Here is a 23,613-nt window from a genome sequence, read left to right as displayed (position 1 = left end):
GTTGAAAAAACTGTGTTTACTAACATAATGTACAGATAAATGAATGTGGCAGTTCTCAGAGGGTGACCCCAGAGCATGTTCAGATGTAACATATTTGCTATCGCTGCTTCAGGAATAAACACTTTTTGAAATTTCAATTTTAACTGTCAATACAGTAAACATCAATAAAACCACCTCTTTGTAGTCCTTAATTTTTAAAAGTATATAAAGGGTCATGAGACTAAAACGCTTAACAATCGCTCTTAATCCATTTGCTCTGTTGAGCTACCTGTAACAATAAAGAAACAGGAACTATGTTAAGGGTAAATACATTCACACTTCTACAGAGACATGTACCCTATTCACTTCAACTTGTTTTCAGTGACTATTTTCCCTTAGCCCCCTCTGCCGAGTATCCCTGTTCCCTCCAGCAACCCCCCCACTCTAGTTCATGTCCGTGGGTCATGCATGTAAGTTCTCTGGCTTCTCCATTCCCTATACTTACTATTCTTAACATCCTCCTGTCTCTTTTGTATCTGCAATTTTGCTTCTTAATCCCTGCACCTCCCCCACCCCTTCCCTCACTTGCCCCTCCCCACTGATAACCCTCCAAATGATCTCCATATCTATGATTCCCTTCCTGTTCTGGTTGTTCAGTTTGGTTTTTTAGATTCAGTTGTTGATTGCTGTGAATTTTTTGCTCATTTTAATGTTCATAGTTTTGATCCACCCCCCCCCCCTTAAATAAGTTCCTTTAACATTTCATGTAATAATGGCTTGGTGATGATGAACTCCCTTAGCTTTACCTTGTCCGGGAAGCACTTTAGCTACCCTTCAATTCTAAATAGTCTTGCTGGATATATGAATCTAGGTTGCAGGTCCTTGCTTTTCATCATTACTTCCGGCCAGTCCCTTCTAGCCTGCAAAGTTTCTTTTGAGAAATCAGCTGATTATGGGAACTCCTTTGTAGCTAGATCTCTGCTTTTCTCTTGCTGCTTTTAAGATTCTCTATTTTATTTAACCTTTGGCAATTTAATTACAATGTGTCTTGGTGTGGTCCTCTTTGGGTCCAACTTACTTAGGACTCTCTGTGCTTCCTGGACTTGTATGACTATTTCCTTTGCCAAATTTTCAGGGAAGTTTTCTTTCATTATTTTTTCAAGTAAGTCTTCAATTTCTTGCTCTTCCTCTTCTTTTCATATCCTTATGATTAGGATATTGGTACATTTGGAGATGTCCCAGAGGCCTTTTATATTATCCTCGTTTTTTTAAAATTATTTTCCCTTCTCGCTCTTTTAGTTGAATGCTTATTTCTTCCTTATGTTCCAAATCACATAATTTGAATTTGAATTTCAGTTTCCTTACCTCCACTATTGGTTCCCTGTAGATTTTTTATTCCACCTAGGGTAACCTTCATTTCTTCTTGGGTCTTCTTTATGTTGTTGCCTTATTCAATGAGTTCTTTGAACATCCTGACTACCAGTGTTTTGAACTCTGCATCTGAGAGGCTGCTTATCTCCATTTTGTTTAGTTCCTTTTCTGGGGTTTTGGTTCTTTCACGTGGGCCATATATCGTTGTCTCCTCAATTTGGCAGCCTCCCTGTGTTTGTTTCTGTGTATTAGGTACAGTTGCTTTGACTCCGTCTTAGTGGCATGGCCTACCGTAGAAAAGGCATCTGTAAATTACGTGGGGCGGAGCCTTAGGTAATCACCAGGGCAACGCAACCCACTTCACTGCTTTGTGACTCTGTGTGGGGGGAGGGCTCGGAGAGGGGACAGTGCTGCTGCCTGGCTTCTGGAGGTTCGCCCAGCACTCGCCCTGTGTCCAGCCACTTCATCCCTCTCTGTATGTGACTGGCACCTTTCCAGCTGTTGTCCTGATGCTGAATCCCAGAGAGGGTGGGTCTGTGTACAGTCCAAGTCCATGCGGGCCCTTTAAGCGAAGACTCCTGAAGACCCAGCGGTTTCTTCCGCTGCCCCAACCCCCCACTGGTTTTAACAACCAGAAGTTATGGGGATTTATCTTCCTGGTGCTGGGACCCTGGGCTGTGTGGTCCCAAGGCATCCCTCTCGATTTTTACCCACACGTGAAGGTGGGACTCCCATCCCACCTCTGCCGTGTCTCTGCCTGTCTCCATGTCTCTGCTCCTCCTACTCGTCGGGATGAACGTGGCTTCTTTAAATCCTTGGTGCCAGACTTCCATACAGCTCCATTTTCTGATGGTTTTGGGTGTTATCTGTTTTGAGGTCTAGTTGTAATTCTTCCTCTGGTTGTACGAGGACGTGAAGCGTGTCTACCTTCGTCTCTATCTTGACCGAAGTCTCCGTTTTCAGTGACCATTACTGTCCCATTACAATAATGGAGTATTGATGTTAGAATACATAAAACAAACTCACAATGAAAATTTGTACACACATTGTAGGATTAACAGAGAAAGTCTATTTTCCCATCCATCTATGCCGATTGGATGTACTCAGCCCAGACTTTTAATTTGAAGTGACTCTAAGCAGTAGGAACAATGGTAAGATCTATTCCAACAGAGACGTTCTCACCAGTGTTCTAAAACATTTGCACGGTATGATTTTGACTGGCTTCAATCTCTTAATTTCTACAGAATTTCCCAGTTTGGTTCTCTAGCTTTCCTTTTGTTTCTAGGCTACCAAATATTCTTCCAACTAATGCTATTCCTGCTTAAATCAGCCTGATAGACTTTCCAAGAGTTATGAACTCTTGGCCCATGTTTTTTCTTCTTTGCCTATTAGTTAGAATGAGACACTAGGTGCAGAAGTCTTCCATAAAATATGGGTTCGCCTCCCAGTTCAAATCTAATGTGGAACCTTAAGAACTACATACCCTTCACCTCTTCATTCAGAGTAGCTATCAGTCTGCATGTCTAAAATACAAAGTCTTACCTTCCACAAGTATAATATGGTAATAGTTATTTTACAAACAAATTGTTTAAGGAATGGGTCTCTGCTGTGTGGCAAAATACATTATTTTATTATCATCATGTTACTGAAATGATCTTTGTGAGAGGAGACTTAAACTGCGGGTTAATGTGTCTCACACAACAAGACGACGGGAGGGAGGCAGCCCTGGACGGCACAGCTTCTCAGGCAAGGGCCATCAGGGCAACAGACTCTTTCCAGCTACCTTCTTTGCCACCCTTAACAAAGAGAATTACCACCTCACGGACACAGACGGTGGTGCCTCTCTGGGCCCTGCATCTGGTATCCTGCTGAGCAAGAAAGCAGAATGGGCACTAGACCAAACGGTACAAGCCAGCCCAGTCTATCAATATTACAAAGCTTTCCCAGAAGTCTCACCGGGCCACTCTGGTCACATCTCACTGGCCAGCTGATTTGCGTGATCTCTGCTGCCACAATCAATCATAAATGTGACCAGAATGAGGGCCGAGTCACTGAAGGTGTAACTCCAATCAGAACTGAAAGGAATCTTAGAGATGATCAAGTATCTCCTAAAGGGTCTGACAAATGGCTCAGAAATGAAACATTTTAACTGAATTTATTCTGTAAGACAACCTCTCAATTCTGTTCAGAAAAATAACCAAACTGAATAGCACAAATCATTAGAAATTCAATCACAGCTGACATCTTCTATTTATTATGATAAAAATCAACTCAGCTGATGGCTCCAACTCTGAAAAGAAAGTCTGCTTCATATACAACTGTTACCATTTACTGTCTTACTTCAGATAAAGAAGTAAGAAGCACCCAAATGTAAACATCCAATTCAATTGTTCTTGTGAGGACACATGACCTTAACCAAGCACAGGCTTTGCAAAACTACTGGAAGAGTTAAGATACAGTAAGCAGTCCCCCTTATCTGTGATTTCAGTTACCCAAGGTCAACCAAGGTTGGAAAATATGAAATGGAAAATTTCCCAAAGTAAACAAATTCCTAAGTTTTAAATTGTGAGTCATTCTTAGTAGCCGATGAAGTCACGTGCAGTGCACCCCAGAGCCTGGCTCACCCCTTGGTCCCGTGTATCCGGTTGAACACACTATCCACCCATGACCAGCCACCTTGGCGATCCGACCGACAATCCCAGTAACACGGTTGCCCTTATTCCACTTATTAATGGCCCCAGAGTCATTCACATGGCTTTTATTATAGTATATATTAGTACAATTGTTCTATTTTATTAGTACATATTGCTGTTAATCTCTTACTGTGCTGATTTATAAACTGTATCATACATATGTTTGTACAGGAAAAACATAGTGCACGTATGGTTTGGGACTGTCCAAGGTTTCAGGTACCGACTAGGGGTTTAGGGAGCCTACTGTGTATGGTATACCGTGAGTGTGTGTGTGAATGTCTGTTTTAAAAGACTGAGCCTTTATCCACATAGTAATGAAGGAAATACTGATCAAGTCAGTGTGAGCCACTCCGACTCCCGAATTTTTATTTCCACTCTACACATCCCTTGCTGTTTTTAAACACTTGATATACTAACTCACGCCCTTTATTCCAATTCCTAGCTCACCAAGTGATTCTTATTTTGAGATGATGTTCCCTTGCCTTCAAGGGAAAGAATGTGTTGGACTGGTGGAAGTACAGAGCACCTGACAGTTAGAATGCACGGTGTCAAAACCTCATGAGTCTGGAGTTCCCAAGGTCATCCCCAGGTTTGGTGGTGATAAAGACCCACTCAACTTTTAGCCTAGAGTCAGACTCATGGCTGTGATTTGTAACAGTAAAAGGACACAAAGCAAAACCAGCAAAGAGAAAAGGCATGTGGGCCAAAGTCCTGAGCAAATTAAAGGCAAGCTTCCAAGAGTCCCCTCCCAGGGAGTCACAGAGTGCACCCAATGCCTGCAGCAGCACACCTGAAACGCTATCCACCAGGAAGGCTCAGCAGGGAGAGACTCAGTGCCCAAGACCGGGAGCTGGTCACTTAGTACATTCTGCCCAGCCTGCACCCAGACTGCACACTGTCAGAGAGAAAGCACGGGGGCAGCAGGGAGCATGCTGCTCCCATAAACAGTTTAGGCACAGTGAGCCATCCTCAACAGAGAATGGTAGAACCACCCCCCCCCCAAACCAGGGTTTCAGATACCAGCCAAGGGCAACCTTGAAATGAGGCCTTTCTAAAGAGAGTGGTCTCAGGATTGCTGTGTACAGCTTGTGATTCTGTATGTAATTCTCATGAGTGTTTTTGAGTGTGATTTAGCACCCAAAGCTTAATTCTCTCTGAAGACATTAGATACTGGTCATTCTGTTCTAACTCCATTGGGCAACAACAGTATTTCATGTTTAGTCTTTTTTACCCCAATACAGATTTTTTCTATTGAGATGTAATTTGCCTACCGTTAAAGGTACCCTTTCAAAGTGCACACTATTCAGTGGTTTTAGTGTATTCATAACGTTTTTCAGCCACCACTACCATCTAATTCCAGAAATGTTCATTATTCCAAAAAAGAAACCCTGTACCCATTAGCAGTTGGTCTCCCCATTGCTTGGTAACCACTAATCTGCTTTCTGTCTCTGTGGAATTGCATGTTCTAGAATAATCTTCCCTGTCGGAGCACATGGCAGTACTTCATTCCTTTTTATGGCTCAGTGACACTGTATGGGTATAGCCCTGTGGTTGTATTTATAGTTAATTTACTGTCATCTCTAATTTGAATGAAGTCCAGAAAGTTACTTTTTCAGATTGGAAACGTAACATATTTTTTGTAAGCCCACACACGTGAGAAATGTAGGGAAAAGAACAAACACTCCCCACTGTTGCACGCATCTTCCCTGTCCCCGCCCTCCTCCTCCTCCTCAGACAGCCGGACAGTTGTGTGGTCTGCCGGGCTTCGTTCCGTGTGTGCAGAGAGACGGGCTGGAGAGGGGGCAGGTGTTTCTGGGGTATTATTGTTTTTATTGAAATGGAATCATAGGTTTAATATTCACTGAGCCATGTATCTTGGCCTGCGTGCATACACATACCTCATGCTTTTTTAATTTCCAGAGTATGTGAGGTATTACTCCAAGCTTGATGTTGCTTGGCATACACTTGACTATTGCTGAAATAAAAAGGAAGGTTCGTTTGTAGTTTAAAAAAAAAAAAGGTCAGCTGTCACTTGTGGAAGAAGCTGTTAACTAAAGGAGGTCAAGCACCTCCTTAAATTAACCTAGAGAATTTTTAACTTCATTTAATCTCATCTGTCTGAGACATCAGTTTGTTCTGTGGCCTTCCCTAGATTAATTTGCCTAGCATGTAAGAAATAATCTATAATCTTTTATAACAGATGGGTATGTGCTAACTAGAGGTGGAAAAGAAAAGAATTTGTATGCTGCCTCTGCCACAACCAAATACAGTAGCTTTTTGTTACTACGAGGCTGGCAGTGGGCAGCAGCACAGAAATAGACACAGACTGCTAGCCGTTGGGAGGCGGGGGAGTCTTGAGTATATATTTACCTATTCTGCATTTCCTAAAACATGGACAGAAGGTAAAAATACTTTGTTCATCCTATTACATGTGAATATCATTCCCAAATCTTCATTTTCTCAATTCTCTTCCTAAGATAGATTTGATTTAGAGCATCAGGAATGTGTCTTAAACGGGTGAAGGAAACAAGTTTGAATGAAGAAGGTGTGCGGCAGTGTCTGCGGGTACAACAGCTATTTGCCTGGCCTGTCTCTGCCCAGTGACACTTACTGTCACCGCAGTCTTCACCTTACACGTTTAAACTTGGTCTTATCCATGTCTTAGAGAGAACTAAGCTTTGGGTGCTAAATCACACTCAAAAACACTCATGAGAATTACATACAGAATCACAAGCTGTACACAGCAATCCTGAGACCACTCTCTTTAGAAAGGCCTCATTTCAAGGTTGCCCTTGGCTGGTATCTGAAACCCTGGTTTGGGGGGCGGGGGGGGGGGGTTCTACCATTCTCTGTTGAGGATGGCTCACTGTGCCTAAACTGTTTATGGGAGCAGCGTGCTCCCTGCTGCCCCCGTGCTTTCTCTCTGACAGTGTGCAGTCTGGGTGCAGGCTGGGCAGAATGTACTAAGTGACCAGCTCCTGGTCTTGGGCACTGAGTCTCTCCCTGCTGAGCCTTCCTGGTGGATAGCGTTTCAGGTGTGCTGCTGCAGGCATTGGGTGCACTCTGTGACTCCCTGGGAGGGGACTCTTGGAAGCTTGCCTTTAATTTGCTCAGGACTTTGGCCCACATGCCTTTTCTCTTTGCTGGTTTTGCTTTGTGTCCTTTTACTGTTACAAATCACAGCCATGAGTCTGACTCTAGGCCAAAAGTTGAGTGGGTCTTTATCACCACCAAACCTGGGGATGGCCTTGGGAACTCCAGGCACACAAAAGTTTTGTTTGTTTTAAATTTATTTACTTCTAGAGAGAGGGGAAGGGAGGGAGAAAAAAATCTATGTATGGTTGCCTCTCACACACCTCCAACAGGGGACCTGGCCCACAACCCAGGCATGTGCCCTGACTGGGAATCAAACTCGAGACCCTTCAATTCACAGGCTGGCCCTCAAACCACTGAGCCACACCAGCCAGGGCACACAAACGTTTTTATGTTGTGCATTCTAAATACCAAGGGAAGGTAAAATGGTAACAGAATTTGGACTGTTAAACAACTTTTTTTAAGCTACAATCTATCAAAGAGAAGTATTCCAAGTGATTTTTTCAACTCACAAAAATCATTTATTTGTATCAGGATCTAATTTTCATTAAGATGGTTTTGGGTATTTCATGTTAATGAAGTAATATCCTAAAGATATTTCTTGCTTATTACAAGGCTGAGGCCAGGACCCAGACACAGATTGAGTAGTCCGATATAAAATTTATAGTAGTCCAATATAAAATTTACATATTTATACTCCTGTACAAGCCTCAAATTTTTCCTAAGTAGGAACTTTATAATCTGAATAAAGAGCAGCTAACATACAAACAAGCTAAGTTTCCCTCTTTACTTAGAGTATCACCACAGAGGTTCTTCAAAATAAAAGTTTATCATGTCAAAGAGCGTCTTACCAAGAGTTAAATATAGTTCTGGTCACAGAACGTCCTGAACAGCGCCAGACTGGCTCTCTAGGCACACCATCTTCTAAAGCTACTGTGCAAACTGCGGTCGCAGGAATAAACTGCAGAAGTAGTCTCTCTCAACACATGACAGGAGCCAAATTCACAATTAGCTTCAAAAGCTGGACTAATTTAATGTTAAGAGCCAGTCTTCCCAGAAAATATGCCTTTACTATTTATGCAAATCTTCTCTAGACAGACATTAACCTTGAAGACCAGACGTAAGTACCGTATCCATGTGTACCCATTTTTAAAAAAAGTTATTCTCCTACTGGCATTATTTTACTAGTACCTTAAAAAAGGGCTTTTACCAGTACACTTTGGTCTTCATTTCAGCTGCTTCCTTCTGTTTTTATACAATTTGAGCTAGAATAAAAATTTAATTTTTAGGGAAAAAAAACTATCATATAAAGTAACTCTCGACAGAGTAGTATTTCCAATAGACTTCAAAAAAATCTTGTTAAAAAACTCTTAAAAATCTGTCACAAAAAATTAAACAATAAGTTACTTCACAAAATTCCTATAAATCCCAGTACTTTATGCTTCAGATAACAGTGACCACAAGAAATACTGAAACAGTATTTTTTAGGGTTCTCTAGCCACTCTAGAAAAACCCTTTTGAAGTACATTCACCAGAAAAGCCACATCAACCCATCTATTTATTTTGCATCTTTTTCTAATAGAAAATGGAGTGACAAGTTTAAAACAAGATGAATAACTTTTTTTTTCATTTAATATTCATTGAGTGCTTACTTCTTGTCAGGACCCTACATGGATAGTATCTTAATATTCACAACCATCCAAGGAGACTGGCAGCTACCGAGCTGTGGAGCGCGAGTTTGAACTCAGGCTGACTGCTCGCGTTCATAATCCATAAACACTGCACTTGTCAGGAAAGAGAAGGACGGGGCAGAGATACAAAATAGAACTACATTATGGTTGGGAGACGGACATCACAGTTGCTAGAAGAGGGCTGCAAAATTAAGCACTGCTCAGAAGGATAGAGAGGAAGGAATCCTATTGTATTTCCCCACCCCACTGGCAAGTCCATCAAATGGATGGAGAACAAAGATAAAGGAAAAGGGATTTCCACTTAAAAAGTCATGTTTAGCCCTGGCTGGTGTGGCTCAGTGGACTGAGCACTAGCCTGTGAACCAAAGGGTTGCCAGTTCGATTCCCAGGCAGGGCATATACCTGGGTTGTGGGCCAGGTCCCCAGTTGGGGTATGCAAGAGGCAACCACATAGTGGTATTTCTCTCTCTTTCTCCCTCCCTTCCCCTTTCTCTAAAAATAATTAATAAAATCTCTAAAAACAAAGTCATGTTCAGTACAAAAGTACAAATATTCAAAGAAAAAAGTATAAGCTTAAATATACCTATAAGGTCCCAGGGACTGGTAGTCCAATTTACTTAGGAGCTAAAGTAAAAATAATCTCTCCTGACAAATACAGAAAGCTTCCCTAAGTGATTAAGACTTAAGTGTGACTGAGCAGTGGACCAGTAGTCTTCTCTAGGAATACATCTTTAAATTGGAGTCAAAAGGAAAACAGATTCAATTCCCACTCTTGTTCATAACTTCCAATCTATATATAATGTTCACGGTGAGGTTAACTGATTCAGCTAATTTCAAAACTGGATATTTCACTTGATACTAGAGCTCAAGAGGGATTTAAAAGGTAAATTTTAAGTCATGAAATTACAGGTTATCACACAAGAAAATCGAATGTTTGCTTGAAGCTATAAGTAAATAGTTTGTTTAGAAAAAAATACCACTTGCTTGGCAGTTCTATTTACAGAAATAACTTCTCCAATTTTAATAACTATTTGTTTTTATAATATAAAGGCACTTGTTAAAAACATTACATTAACATTAGCCGTTACTCCTCCATCCTTAAGTCAGTTGCTTAATTTTAAGAGTGCCCTATTAAAAACGACAAAAATCTTTGGTTCTCCAGTGCATTTATGAGGCATCCTGACTTCAAACATAACGACCAATTCTTACAGATTATGGCTTAAAAATACAAACCAACCCAACAGTATTAAGGAATAAACAACCTCATTACTCCTTCATATGGGACATTTTTACTTAAAAATATATACAAATTATTTAGTCCAAGACTATAAAAGATGAATGGGGAAAAAAATTCCACATTTTAAAGTAAGACAGAGAGTCCAAAATAATGCCAGCGGTTAAGAAGACAATGGGTCCAGACTTCAGAAAGTTGGCTAAGATCACATAATCAAGAATAATAAACAGTTAACCACCTACATATTTTGCTACTTTGGAACAAGAAAAAAATTACATATAATAGAAATGGAAAAGAACCTTCTGAAGAGTGCTCCTCCACACGAAAAACGCATACCCTATTTATCATTTTAAGCCAGCACTGTTGCCAAACTTAAGGCTTGCTGGCTTCTTTCCGAAAACCAGCGTTTTTTCTCTTACTGTGAAGACCAATCACCATCCGTTTCAACTAAGAGTCAACTTCTATTTAGAAATCGCAGTCCCAGTCTCCCATCACACCCACCTCTCTACGAACGCACGCTTGACACGCTCCAAGTTAGGGATTTCTGGAGGGCCCGATTCACCTGCGAAAAACCCTCCGTTTTGTAACAAGTCCGTTAATATTTACAACATCCAGGTTAATTTTCGGTGCCTTTTCTAGTAAGAGACTGTATTAGACGAATTGGCTAAAGCGGGGAGACTCGCTAGTTCACTCGTGAAACGCTGGAGGGTCAATCACTCCCCAGAAGAGGACCAGCGACCCCAATCAATCCCAGGGCGTGGACCCCGGGTGCCACGTTCCCACCTCTCGCCAGCCCATCTTCAGGGACCCTATAGGCCAGTATCGAGACCCGGGCCGTGGGGTGTGTCCGAAGAAGAGGCACAGGAGCCCGAGAGAGCAGCTCAAGGACCAGGGCCCTGGAATAGCCGGTGTCTGCCTGCTCCCCCCGCCCCAGCCCCAGCCCCAGCCCCGAGCGCGGGGACAGCCCGCGCTCCCGCATCTCTCCCCTGTGCTATCTCACCTTTTCACACAGCGTCCGCACTTGATTCTCGTTCAGCTGTTTACACTCGTTCAGCTGCTCGACCCACTGGTCCAGCTCCTTGGTGAATGCCTTGTCGTCCATGGCGGCCGGATCCCCCTCCCCCCTCCCCGCCCCCACCCACCCTCGCCCCGGCGCCGCTCCCCTCTCCGGCCGCCGCCGCCAGCTCCCCGCGGGAGAAGACGGAGCCGCGGAGCGCGGCCGCGGGCCCCACGCCCCGCCCTAGCCCGGCGGACGGCTCCGGGCGCGCGGCCTCCGGGAAACCCCGAGCCGGCCTCGCCCGCCGGGCCGCGCGCCCCGGGCGTGGGGAGGTGGGGTGAGCGCGGCGCGGGGCCTCAGCGCACCTCCTGCCGGCCGGACGACGGCCACCCACCTCCACCACCTCCCGCTTGCGGGCCTCTCCCAGTTTCCTCCCCCTTCTCTCTCGGTCTTTCTCTGCCCTCCCTCCGGCTTTCCGTCAGCGCCTGGGCATTTCCGCCGGGAAAAGGCGAGCCGGCGGCGCCGCCGGGGTGAAGGGCGCAGAAGGGGTGCAGCGCCGCCGTGTGTCTTGGCGGAGAAACCGTCCGAGAGGGCCCATGATCGCCCGGCTTCCTCCCTCTTCCCTTCTCTAATTCTTTCCCAGCTCTCTCGCTTCTTTCTTCATTTCACATCCTTTTCTCTAGGAACCTCGTCCCCACTTTAGTCTCCAGCAGTGCTTCTTCAGCGCTCTGGAGAGGGGTCGGTGAAGGTCATGCCTTCCTCAGCGACATTGTCTCCCCAGATCTACCACTCTCCAGCAAGCATTCAGTGTTTGAGCAAAGAAATGAATTCCTTCTGGCCTCACCTCTGCCACTAACTAGCTGTGGGGCCGAAACATGGCAAATCTCCCCTTTCAGCAACAGCAAGATAATATGTTTGTTCTGCATTATATCAATCCGTGTCCCTTCCAGCTCCAGTATCCTTCACTGCGTTTACCGCAGTTTAGGTAATTTTCTTAGTTGTTCATTCAACATATATTTATCAAGCAACGCTAACTGCCAGATTCCTTGAAGAGCAGACGCCAAACAAGCAGATTGCCACTATTGGAGGCGTGTACTACGGCGCTGAACCCACGAGCGAGGCGACATCCTCCAAGGGACGGCAAGGGTACCTACCAACCTTGGCTTTGCCAACTTCCTAGGTGTGTCCTTTGGCAATCGCCAAATCTCCCCGAGTCTTGGAGTCCTCTTCTGTTAAACGGACTCAGTAAGGCCTACTTTTTCAGATTCTGAAGATTAAATTTTACAAGTGCCTACAATGGTACAGTTTGGGAGAAATATGTTAGTTGCCTTTTTCCTCCTAGGCAACAGTTATAGAAAGCTTTAGGACAGTGGACTTGAACTGAATTTTGAACATTCTGCCCGTGCAAAAACTCGAAGCTGCTTGGGGTGGAGGAAAAAACGTTCTAAGGATTTTTTTTTGTCTTGTTATGCTTTGTGGCAGAAGACAAATGTATGAAAGACCATTGTCTGTGGAAAAGCTATATAAATACTCTTATCAAACAGAAATAGGTCATAGGGTGGGAAACAAAACTGGCAGAACTGCTCGCAAGCTACCTGTAAATAGCAGCAAACCAAATGAGGAGCAAATCATGAAAAGGCGATGAAACTATACTGAAGAGAAGGGGCGACTGTGTGACTGTGATAGACATTGCAGTCTCCGAAGAGGCTAGATTGTAAAGGTTTCAAGGAGGCTGAACTTCAGCTAAACCTAGAAAGCTCAAAATGGTCTTTTCTGAGTACCTCATTTATTCCCATCATTACAACCTTATGAAGTAGGTGTTATTAATATTGTTCCACTTAATCAAATGAGGATACTGAGGCAGAGAGGTAAGAGACTGGCCCAAGGTCACCCAGTTGGAGCTGGGAAAGGAAGGTTGGTAGCTCTCCAGGCTGTATGTTCTACTGTCACCAATTTTGCCAATAATTTTAAGGCTTTTTAAAAAGGCTCCTGTGCCCCCAAGAGTATATGAATATTTTATTATGTATTTTATATAAATGTGTAAGTGAACTATATAATTTCCTGTAGATTTTCTACTAAAATCACAGTGCAGTACTTTCTTGGGTTATTTTTCTTATTTTGGTAAAAAATAACATTTACCACTTTAACCACTTTTAAGCTTACAATTCAATGGCATTAGAAACATTCAAAATTTTGACTCCTCAGCACCGTGATCTCCAGTTTTTCATCATCCAATTAAACTCTGTGCTAATTAAACAATGTTGCCTTTACCCCTTAATATACATATACCTTTATGTATTGTCATAAAACTCAGAAGTACCCTTAGCCTGATACCCTAGAAAAGCATTTGATGCTTACTCTAATACTCTTGAATAATCTGGGTTAATTTAATTCTGATTTGTATTTTCTGATATTATATCATATTTCATTGATTCTAAGATACCATTTTTCGCCACAGCTTAACATTTCTGAAATTCAGTCCCATGTTACAATTAATGAAACTTTAAGATTCAATCAAATCCCCTTAGACTGAGAGTTTATAAGCCAAAGTACTATCTCCAAGCTACTTAAAAGTTTTGGTCTCTCCCCACCCTTCAGTTTAGTGTGTGATGCCTGCATGTAGTTTAAGTAACTCCCACTCTTATTAATTTTTTCTTGATATGTGAAACATTACCCAAGCTTCCAAAAGTAAAATTTATCCAAAAAAAAATGTTAGCCCTGGCTGGCATAGCTCAGTGGATTGAGCGTGGGTTGCGAACCAAAGTGTCGCAGGTTCGATTTCCAGTCAGGGTACATACCTGGGTTGCAGGCCATGACTCCCAGCAACTGCACATTGATCTCTCTCTCTCTCTCTCTCTCTCTCTCTCTCCCTCCCTTCTCTCTCTAAAAATAAATAAATAGAATCTTTTAAAAAAAAGTATCCAAAAATGTGAACTCAGAAAAATGTCAGTTTCCCTTATCCACTTCACATCAACTTCATTGTTTTGTTTTCCTGTGTTCTTTTATGCAAATGTATGCATATATATTTCCTCTTATTTCTCATGTAAAAGGTAACATATCATATGTACTTTTTTTTGCAGATTTTCAGGAAACTTCTTGTTTCATCACATTTAGAAAGTAAGTCTTTAAGATAACTAACCCACGTGATATTGGTCAAACTGCTCAACTAGTAAAAGTTATAATAGCCATGTGTTTATTAAATATTTATTGAGTATCTACATTGTGCTACTTACTACATCAGGCTGAGTATATGGTGGTTTTTAAAAATGTTATTTTTTAATATATCTTTTATTGATTATGCTATCAGAGTTGTCCCTTTTTTTTATCCCTTTTATCCCCCTCTACCCTGTACCCTCCCACCTGCATTCTCCCACCTTCGTTCATGTCTATGGGTCATACATATAAGTTCTTTCACTTCTCCACTGTCCATACTATTGTTAACTGCCCCCAATCTATTTTGTACCTACCTTTATGCTTCTTATTCCCTGTACCTTATTAACGCCCACGGCTGATAACCCTCCATGTGATCTACATTTCTGTGAATCTGTTCCTATTCTAGTTGTTTGCTTAGTGCATTTTTGTTTTTGCTTTTGTTCTTTTTAGGTTTGATTGTTGATAGTTGTGACTTTGCTGTCATTTTGCTATTCATATTTTTGGTCTTCTTCATTTTCTTAGATAAGTCCCTTTAACATTTCATATAATAAGGGTTTGGTGATGATGAACTCCTTTAACTTGAACTTATCTGGTAAGAATTTTACCTGCCCTTCCATTCTCAATGATAGTTTTGCTGGATAGAGTAATCTTGGACGTAGATCCTTGCCTTTCATGACTTCAAATACTTCTTTCCAGCCCCTTTTGCCTGCAAGGTTTCTTTTGAGAAATCAGTTGATAGTCTTATGGGAACTCTTTGTAGGTAACTGTTTCCTTTTCTCTTGCTGTTTTTAAGATTCTCTCCTTTTTAATCTTGGGTAATGTGATTATGATGTGCCTTGGATCCAACTTCTTTGGGACTCTCTGAACTTCCTGGACTTCCTGGAAGTCTATTTCCTTTGCCAGGTTAGGGAAGTTCTCTTTATGTTTTCAAATAAGTTTTCAATTTCTTACTCTTTCTCTTCTCCTTCTGATACCCCCACGATTCGGATGTTGGAATGTTTAAAGTTGTCCCAGAGGTTCTTGTTTCCTCATTCTGTTCTAGTTGAATGTTTACTTCTTCCTTCTGGTCGAAATCATTGATTCGAGTCCCGGTTTCCTTCCTGTCATTGTTGGTTCCCTGTACATTTTCCTTTATTTCACTTTTCATAGCTTTCACTTTTGCCTCTATTTTGCAACCATACTCAACCATTTCTGTGAGCATCCTGATTAGCAATGTTTTGAACCCTGCATCTCATAGGTTGGCTATCACTTCATTGCTTAGTTCTATTTTTGGACCTTTGATCTTTTCTTTCATTTGAGCCATATTTTCTTTGTCTTGGCTCACCTGTTAGTATTAAGGGGAGGAGCCTTAAGTATTTGCCAGAGCAGGGCAACCCAAGTGGCTGTGTCATGGTGCTGTATAGAAGGGAGGAGTCTGAGAGGGAACAATGCCACTTGCTCAGCTCTGGGCTGGATTCCAGTCACTTCCTCCGCTACCCACAAGCAAATTGGGCCCTTCGGGTGCTGATTCCCATGTGGGTGGGTTTGTGTACATTCTAGGACCCTGTAGGTCTCTCCAACAAACTCTCCTGTGAGGCTGGGAGTTTCTCCCACCACCACAACCCCCACAGGTGTTTTCAGTCAGCGGTTTTGAGCCTTTATTTCCCCGCACTGGAACCCTGGGTTGTATGGCCTGTCTCACTCCCCAGTTGTTTCTCCCAGTCTGTCCACACGCAAATGTGGGTCCACCTGCTCAGGTCTGCCCCACCTGGCTACCAGTCTCTGCCCCTCCTACTGGTCTGGATGAATGTTTGTTCTTTAGCTCCCTGATCGTCAGACTTCCATACAGTTTGCTGTTCAATTTTCTGGCAGTTCTGGTTATTTTTTGTTTTTAAATTTGTTGTTGCCCTTCTTTTGGTTGTGCGAGGAGGCAAAATGTATCTACCTATGCCTCTGTCTTGACCAGAAGTCCGAGTATTTGACTTTAAGCTAAGTAGTTTCTAACTATCCTCTGTTGAAAAACAAAATTCAACTAAGTGAATTTGAAGATCTAATTGCCTTTATTAAGCAACTCATAAATTGGGCAGCATCCCATATGGAAATTAGAAGGACACTTCGAGGGGTTGTACAAAATGAAAGATTTTTATAGGAAAGTAGAGCAAGGGAGCTGTTAACAAAGGGATGATTTTAGGGCCAGGACACCTTTTCTTTGAGGGAAGAGAGCGGGAAGTTTTGTTTTTTTGTTTTTGTTTGTTTTTTTTTTTTAATAATGGAGATTGTCTCTTCTTTCTATAGGAGTGGGAGAGAATCCACAGCAACAAATTACCTCACTGGTTGATTCAGACTCCACTTCTGGGAGAGGCTGAATCTGAAAGTAGATCAGGTATTAAATCTAGTTTTGGTATCATGGGCTTCTGATGTTTTTTTCTATAATGCTCTAATGTATTTCACTGTATGAATCCACTATGTTTTATCCATTTTCCTAATGATATTACCTGATTTTTTGTTGTTCTGAAGAGTGTAAAGTGGTATTTCATTATAATTTTCATTACCCCTTTTCTCAAATGTATAATGAACATCTCATTATACATTTGTTGACCATTTGGGCTTCCTTTTCTGTGATTTGCCTATTAAAATCACAGGATGCTTGATATTCTCTTTGTTAATTTCAGGGAGTATGTTCTCTATATATTAATCCCTAGGGGTTTTTTTGGTGAATAGAAATTTTTGTTGTCAAATCCATTTTATTTTCCTTCTTGTGCTTTTGGGGTCTTAAATCATTTCCTACCCGTGGGGTCTGCATTTTAGTTTTATTAGCTCTTGGTATACATCTGTTCACTGTATAAAGGGGCCCAGCCAAAAGATACAATCATTAGGAAACCTCACACACCTGAAATAAGGAACACTGTATAAATTCACTTAACAATTTTCAAAAATGTCAAAGTATAAAAGTCAAGAAAAAATAGAATATTCCAGACTAAAGGGGTTTTGCAATGAAATATGACATGTAATTATACCTTGGATCCTTTTGTTACAAGGACCATTATTGGGACAAATGGTGAAAATTATACGGGGTCCCAGGATTAGATGGTAATAATGTATTGCTGTTAATTTCCTGATTTTGATGATTATATTGTTATGTAGAATTTCCTTCTTTGTAGGAAACACTAATATTTTTAGGAGTAATGTCATCAACTCAGCAACTTACTCTGAAATGAGTAAAAGTTTTTCCAGATTTTTTGTAAGTTTGTGATTATTTCAAAAATAAGTGTTCTTCAGATCCAAATAGAGGTAAAAATCAGTAACCCTTTCCTGAAAACTAGTCATTCTGCAGGAACAGGAGTCCACTTCCCAATTATTTTTAAAGAGGAAAAATTACAATGCACATGCCAACCCCAAATTTCCAACCAAGTTCCTAAAATGTAACAAAAACATAAGTTATCCATGTATAACAAGGTGTCATGTTTGAATATAAAATGCTTAAATCACAGCTTTCAGACCACTTGACAATATGGTTTTAATAAATACTACCTTCATGTACAGTATCATCCTCTTGCCTATCATAATCACTGTCTTGTTTTCTTTCTCCACTATTTTCTTCCAAGTGTTCTCATCTGGTATGGGACTCATAACACAGCAGGCAAACCAGGGGCTACACGCGAAAGGCTGAATGTGGAAAAAAGCCTTTAGCACATACAGTAGCTGAGAGAGTTCACATTGAGTATTTGCTGTGATATCAAACACCTGTTTTTGACACTCAGGGCACTTTAAAAAATGTCTGTGATTGTAACGTTCTATATATTTGGAAGGTAACAAGACCTCCTATACATCATGTTGTTAAAATATTACATCAAGTTTGGGGGACATAAATGTGTTTTTTTAATACTGAAGTGACTGAAAATATATAAAGGGATATATTAGAGAAATGAAAATCCAAACCACAGTGATATATCTCACAGATGTCAGAATGCCTACTGTTTGCAAAAAGCAGAAACCAGTGTTATTGAGGATGTGGCGACAGTGGAACCCTTGAGCACTGTTGTTGGGAATGTAAAATAGTGGAACAGCTGTGGGAAATAGTATGGTAGTTCCTCAAAAAAATGGAATTATATAATTCAGCAATATCGCTTCTGGATATATTTCTCATGCATCCACAAGAATTGAAAGCAAGGTCTTGAAAAGATACTTTTGCACCAGTATTCACAGCAGCATTATTCAAGAGGTGGAAGCAAGCCAAGTATCCATCAAGGGACAACTGGATAAACAAAATGTGGTATTATTAAGACTTATAAAGGAATGTGATATATACACACAATGTGGTATTATTAAGACATAAAGGAATGCTACAACACGGATGAAACTTGAGGCCATTATTCTAAATGAAATAAGCCATATATACTGTATTACTTATGTGGCATGTACAATAGTCAAAATCATGGACACAGAAATTAGAACGGAGGGTGCTAGGGACTGGGGGCCGTGGGAAAAGGAGGTTGTTTAGTGGATTCAGAGTTTCATTTTGCAAAATGTAGAAGTTGTGGGCAATGGTGGCACTAGTGTGATTATGCTTAACGCACCTGAACTGTGCACTCAAAATAGTTAAGATGGTAGATTTTGTTATGTGTATTTCACCACAAAGAAATAAAAATGTTTCATCAGGAATATGTTCGGTGGAATGTGCCCATAGAATTGGCGCTCTGTATCTGTAGATTCCACATCCGTGGATCCAACCAACAATTGAAACTATTTGGTCAAAAGCAGACCCATTTTTAATATTTTGAGGTAACTCCATCCTGCTTTCCACAGTGGCTGCACCAGTTTGCATTCCCACCAACAGTGCAAAAGGGTTCTCTTTTCTCCACATCCTCGCCAGCACTTGTTTGATTTATAGATGTAGCCATTTTGACAGGTGTGAGATATCACATTGTGGTTTTAATTTGCTTCTTTCTCATGGCCAATGACGTTGAACATCTTTTCATGTCTATTGGCCATCTGTAGGTCCTCTTTAGAGAACAATCTATTCAAGTCCTTTGCCTATTTTTTTAATTGGGTTGTGTTTTTGTTGAGTTTTGTAAGTTCTTTATAAATTTTGGATATTAACCCCTTATCAGATGTACCAGTGAATATATCTCCCATTCCATGGATTGTCTTTTTATTTTGTTGTTTTCCTTTGCTGTGCAAAAACTTTTTAGTTTGATGTAGCCCCATTTGTTTACTTTTTCTTTTGGTTCCCTTGCCTGGGGAGAGATATCCAGTAAGATATTGCTATGAGCAATGTCCAAGATTTTGCTGCCTATGTTTTCTACTATGATCTTTATGGTTTTGCATCTAACATTTTTTATCCATTGTGAATTTATTCTTGTGTGTGGTGTAAGAAGATGGTCTAGTTTCATTTTTCTGCATCTGTTCAATTTTCCCAACACTATTTACTGAATAAACTATTTTTAGCCCAATGTATATGCTTGCTTCCTGTTAAATATTGACTATGAAGGTGTGATTTTATTTCTGAGCTCTATTCTGTCCCATTGATCTATGTTTCTGTTTCTATGCCAGTACCATGCTGTTTTGATTACTATGGTCTTATAGTATAGTGTCATACTAGGTAGTGTGATCTCACTTCTGAGAATATATCCAAAGGAACCTGAAACACTAATTCGAAAGAACATAAGCACTCCTGTGTTCATTACAGTGTTATTTACAATCACCAAGATTTGGTAGCAGCCCAAGTGTTCGCCAGTAGAGGAGTAGATAAAACAACCAAAGGACATTTGCACAATGGACCACTACTTGGCCATAAAGAAGAAAATTTTACACTTTGCAACAGTATGAATGGACCTAGAGAGCATTTTGCTAAGGGAAATAAGTCAGTCAGAGAAAGGCAAATACTATGTGATTTCACTTTTATGTGGAATCTAATGAACAAACAACTAACAAGCAAAATAGACACAGACTCACAGACAGCAGGATAACAGCTAAGGTTGGGGGAGTCTAGGGGGTGGAGGGGTTGAGCAAAAAGAAAAAGGACCCATGGACACAGACAACAGTGTGGTGATTGAGAGGGGGTAGGGGGTGTAAGCAGACTAAATGGTAATGGAAAAAAAATAAACTTTCAGAAACAAATCATTTACCAAATCAGCGTTAAAAAATACATTTGGGAAAAAAATGTTTTTGCTAGCATGTACTTAGGCCTAGGATGTTTGTGTCTGTACTGAACATGTACAGACTTTTTTTCTTGTCATTATTCGCTAAACAACTCATTGTTAACAGCTACTGACATAGCAATTACATTGTATTAGGCTATTTTTTTCCAAAAGACTTTATTTTTAGAGAAAGGGGAAGGGAGGGAGAGAGGTAGAAAACATCAATGTATGAGAGATACACTGATTAGTTGCCTCTCACATTCCCCCAACTGGAGACCTGGCCCAAAACCCAGGCATGTGCCCAGACTGGGAATCAAACAGGTGACCTTTTGGTTTGCGGGCCAGCACTCAATCCACGGAGCCACATCAGCCCGGGCACATTTTATTAGGTATTATAAGTAATCCAGAGATGATTTAAAGTATGGGGAGGATGCGCACAGGTTACATGCAAAGTCAACATTTTATATAGAGGACTTGAGCATCTGTGGATGTTGGTATCCATGGGGGATCCTGGAACCAGTTCCCCGTGAATGCTGACAGATGACTGTACTTCTTTTCACTTCTGTGGCAAACCCAGAGTTGAGCCAAAAGAAAATGCAATGCCAAGTACTATGTTAGATTGATATCTTGTCAAGAATATGAGAGATATTTCTCTTTATCGACTTAAATCATTCCATGGAAGATGGAATTATACTTTTCCATAATACATTCACCCATACATACAATGTCAGTGGAATGTTTTAAGGTATAATATATTCATGTGTTTCTTCCACCTAAAGACCTTACTCTCACCTTTTGACCATGTGTAACTCAGATTGTTCAACACTTGACTTAGGGTTGTCTTACTCTTCTAAGTATTTCTAAATCCAGCAGGATTTAAGAGGAAAATATATTTTTTTGAATTTTATTTTAGTCATTGTTCAAGTACAATTTTCTGTCCTTTACTCCCATCCCAGCCCACCCACCCACCCTTCCCCACCTCCCTCCCATTTCCACACCCCCCCGTTTTTGTCCATGTGTCCTTTATACTTGTTCCTGTAAACCCTTCCCTTTTTCCCTCGAAATTCCCCTGAAGATTTTCTTCTTAAGACCTATAACATAACACCAAGCACAGAATCTATCGCTATTTACCTCACTGTTTTAATGGTTGTTTTTTTGCATACTCTCTCACTCCTACAGAATATAAACTCCTTCGCAGCCAGAAATGCCTCATGGGTTTTCTCAGTCCCGAATGTCCATCATACTGCCAAGTGTGGCTACAGAAGGTGCTCATACACACTTGTTGCTCATAACTGGGTAGCGTCTTTACATTGAATGGAAGCCAAAAGCAGGATGACAGCTAAGGGATGCAGGGAGGTTAGGGAGTGGAGGGATTGAGGAAATGCAAAAAGACCCATGGACACAGACAACAGTATAATGATTGTGTCGGATGGTGGGTATAAGGGAACTATATGGTAATGGAAAAATATAATAAAAAAGTAAAATAAAATGAATGCAAAAAAATAAACTTAGCCAAAGAACTAGAAAAATTTGTATGCACATATGAGGGGGTACCCAAAAAACCCTAGAATTATCTTCAGGAGGGCAGGCCATTTGTAGTATAGGCTTCCCACACTAGGTGAGCATTCTAGGAGCCCATCTTACCAGTGTACCGGCTGGTGGTGGTGTGAGAGGCTGCATTTGGCTTCAGTGAAATTTTTTTCAAAGGCTCTTTCAATGCATTTGCCTATTTCATGATGGGTGATTTATGCGTGCACCCACCCACACTGTGCTGTCTGGCAGTTTTTCATAAAAATATAATCTTTGTTATATTTTTCCCATTACCACATAGTCCCCTTTTACGCCCCTCCCCTAGCAATCACCACACAAAAATATGGAACGCTTCACGATTTGCGTGTCATCCTTGCACAGGGTCCATGCTAACCTTCCCTGTATCTTTCCAATTTTAGTGTATGTGCTGCTGAAGTGAGCACTGCTCAACAGTTTTTGACCAAAAGCAGCATGACCCCTGCACCCTACTGGTGTGACTTTTTTTGCTTCCCCGGATGAAAAAAGTCCTCAAAGGGAAACGTTTTGCTTATGTGGAAAAGGTAAAACCAAAAAAATGGTCAGATGCACTAAAAGGCATCAAAATTGACTGTTCAAAACCGTCTAGAGCAGTGGAAAAAATGTCTCAGTAAGTGCATGCATCAAATAGAGAGTACTTTAAAGGTGACTGAAGTCTGAACATGTAAGAATACACAATTTTTTTATAAATAAATTTTGGGGTTTTTTGGGTCCCACCTCATAGAGCAATTCAAATCAAACATGCAAACACGCATGTTTGTTAATCAAACATGCCAAAACCTCAAACTACTTTACTGCTCTTTGCACATTTTAATTTTAAAAGAAGGGATTATATATCAGGTACACAAGTTGTTTGGAATTAAAAAAGCAGGTAAACACATCAAAGGAGAGAGGTTTAAGACAGATTTTATATTCTTTTCAAACAATACTGGAAACTATTAACTGATCTTCACAAAAATGACTTATGCAAAAATATCGTAAAGGGCCTTCTGAATGAGTGCATTTATAAAGTAAGCAAATACTTCCCTTTACAGGCATGGTGTATCAAGATTAGTTGGTGCACACACATAAATAAATAAAATAGCATACTTTCAGCACAAGTCAGATGTTCAATAATTGCTGACTGAATGTAAATACAATCTTTAATCAAAAGGTAACCAATTGACTAGACAGCCTTTCTCAAAACAAATTCTAACATTTTTTAGAAAGAAATGACTCTGTCATAGACCTAAATTATTCTTACCAAATAAAAAAAAACAGACTATAAAATAAAAGGAGTTACAAATCCTAAGATAAATGCAGTTTCCTGTGATGACAAATTGGAATGCAGTGTAATTTGAGACAAACTGTTCCACAGGGTAGTTCAAAGGAGACTTCTAACAAATACCAGAGGGATTCTGTACTGGTTTTAAGATTCAGAAATAAGATAACAACAAAGCGGACAGTAGAGCTTCCATCCCAAGAAATAAAAAGGATTTATATCCTTACAAAATTTTCCTGTCTTAATCTCTGTTGAATTCTTTTAAATCTTATTTCCACACTGCATTACAAATCAACCCCTTACCTTCTCAGCTTCTTTTCATCAGCAGCTGTATCTGCCGTCATTGCTCTTAGAATTGCATTTATTAGAACAAATTTAAAGTTGTTTCATAAAAATATTTTTTCTCTCCACAATCTGTTTTTCAAATTGCATGAATAATTGGGGGTTTATCATGTA

The 23,613-nt window shown here is 40.7% G+C and overlaps 1 protein-coding gene and 1 non-coding gene across 2 annotated transcripts in view; both read right to left on the bottom strand.

Moving 5' to 3' along the window:
* Positions 1 to 11,187, bottom strand: part of PPP2CB (protein phosphatase 2 catalytic subunit beta) — a 28,048-nt gene extending 16,861 nt beyond the window's left edge. The window contains exon 1 of the mRNA XM_045821361.1: positions 11,062 to 11,187. Within this exon, the coding sequence (XP_045677317.1) occupies positions 11,062 to 11,163 (102 nt within the window). The 5' untranslated portion in view covers positions 11,164 to 11,187. The remainder of the gene's footprint in view (positions 1 to 11,061) is intronic.
* An 11,010-nt stretch (positions 11,188 to 22,197) lies between these two features.
* LOC123807833 lies at positions 22,198 to 22,303 on the bottom strand. The gene has a single exon (XR_006783710.1). It is a non-coding gene; the product is annotated as a U6 spliceosomal RNA (small nuclear RNA).
* Between the last annotated feature and the right edge of the window lie 1,310 nt (positions 22,304 to 23,613).

This window comes from Phyllostomus hastatus, unplaced genomic scaffold (assembly GCF_019186645.2).
Source record: "Phyllostomus hastatus isolate PE091 unplaced genomic scaffold, TTU_PhHast_1.1 phas_scaffold_46, whole genome shotgun sequence".
In the NCBI taxonomy this organism is placed as follows: Eukaryota; Metazoa; Chordata; class Mammalia; order Chiroptera; family Phyllostomidae; genus Phyllostomus; species Phyllostomus hastatus.
The sequence above is the reverse complement of the archived record's forward strand: the minus strand, read 5'-3'. Positions and strand labels throughout refer to the sequence as shown.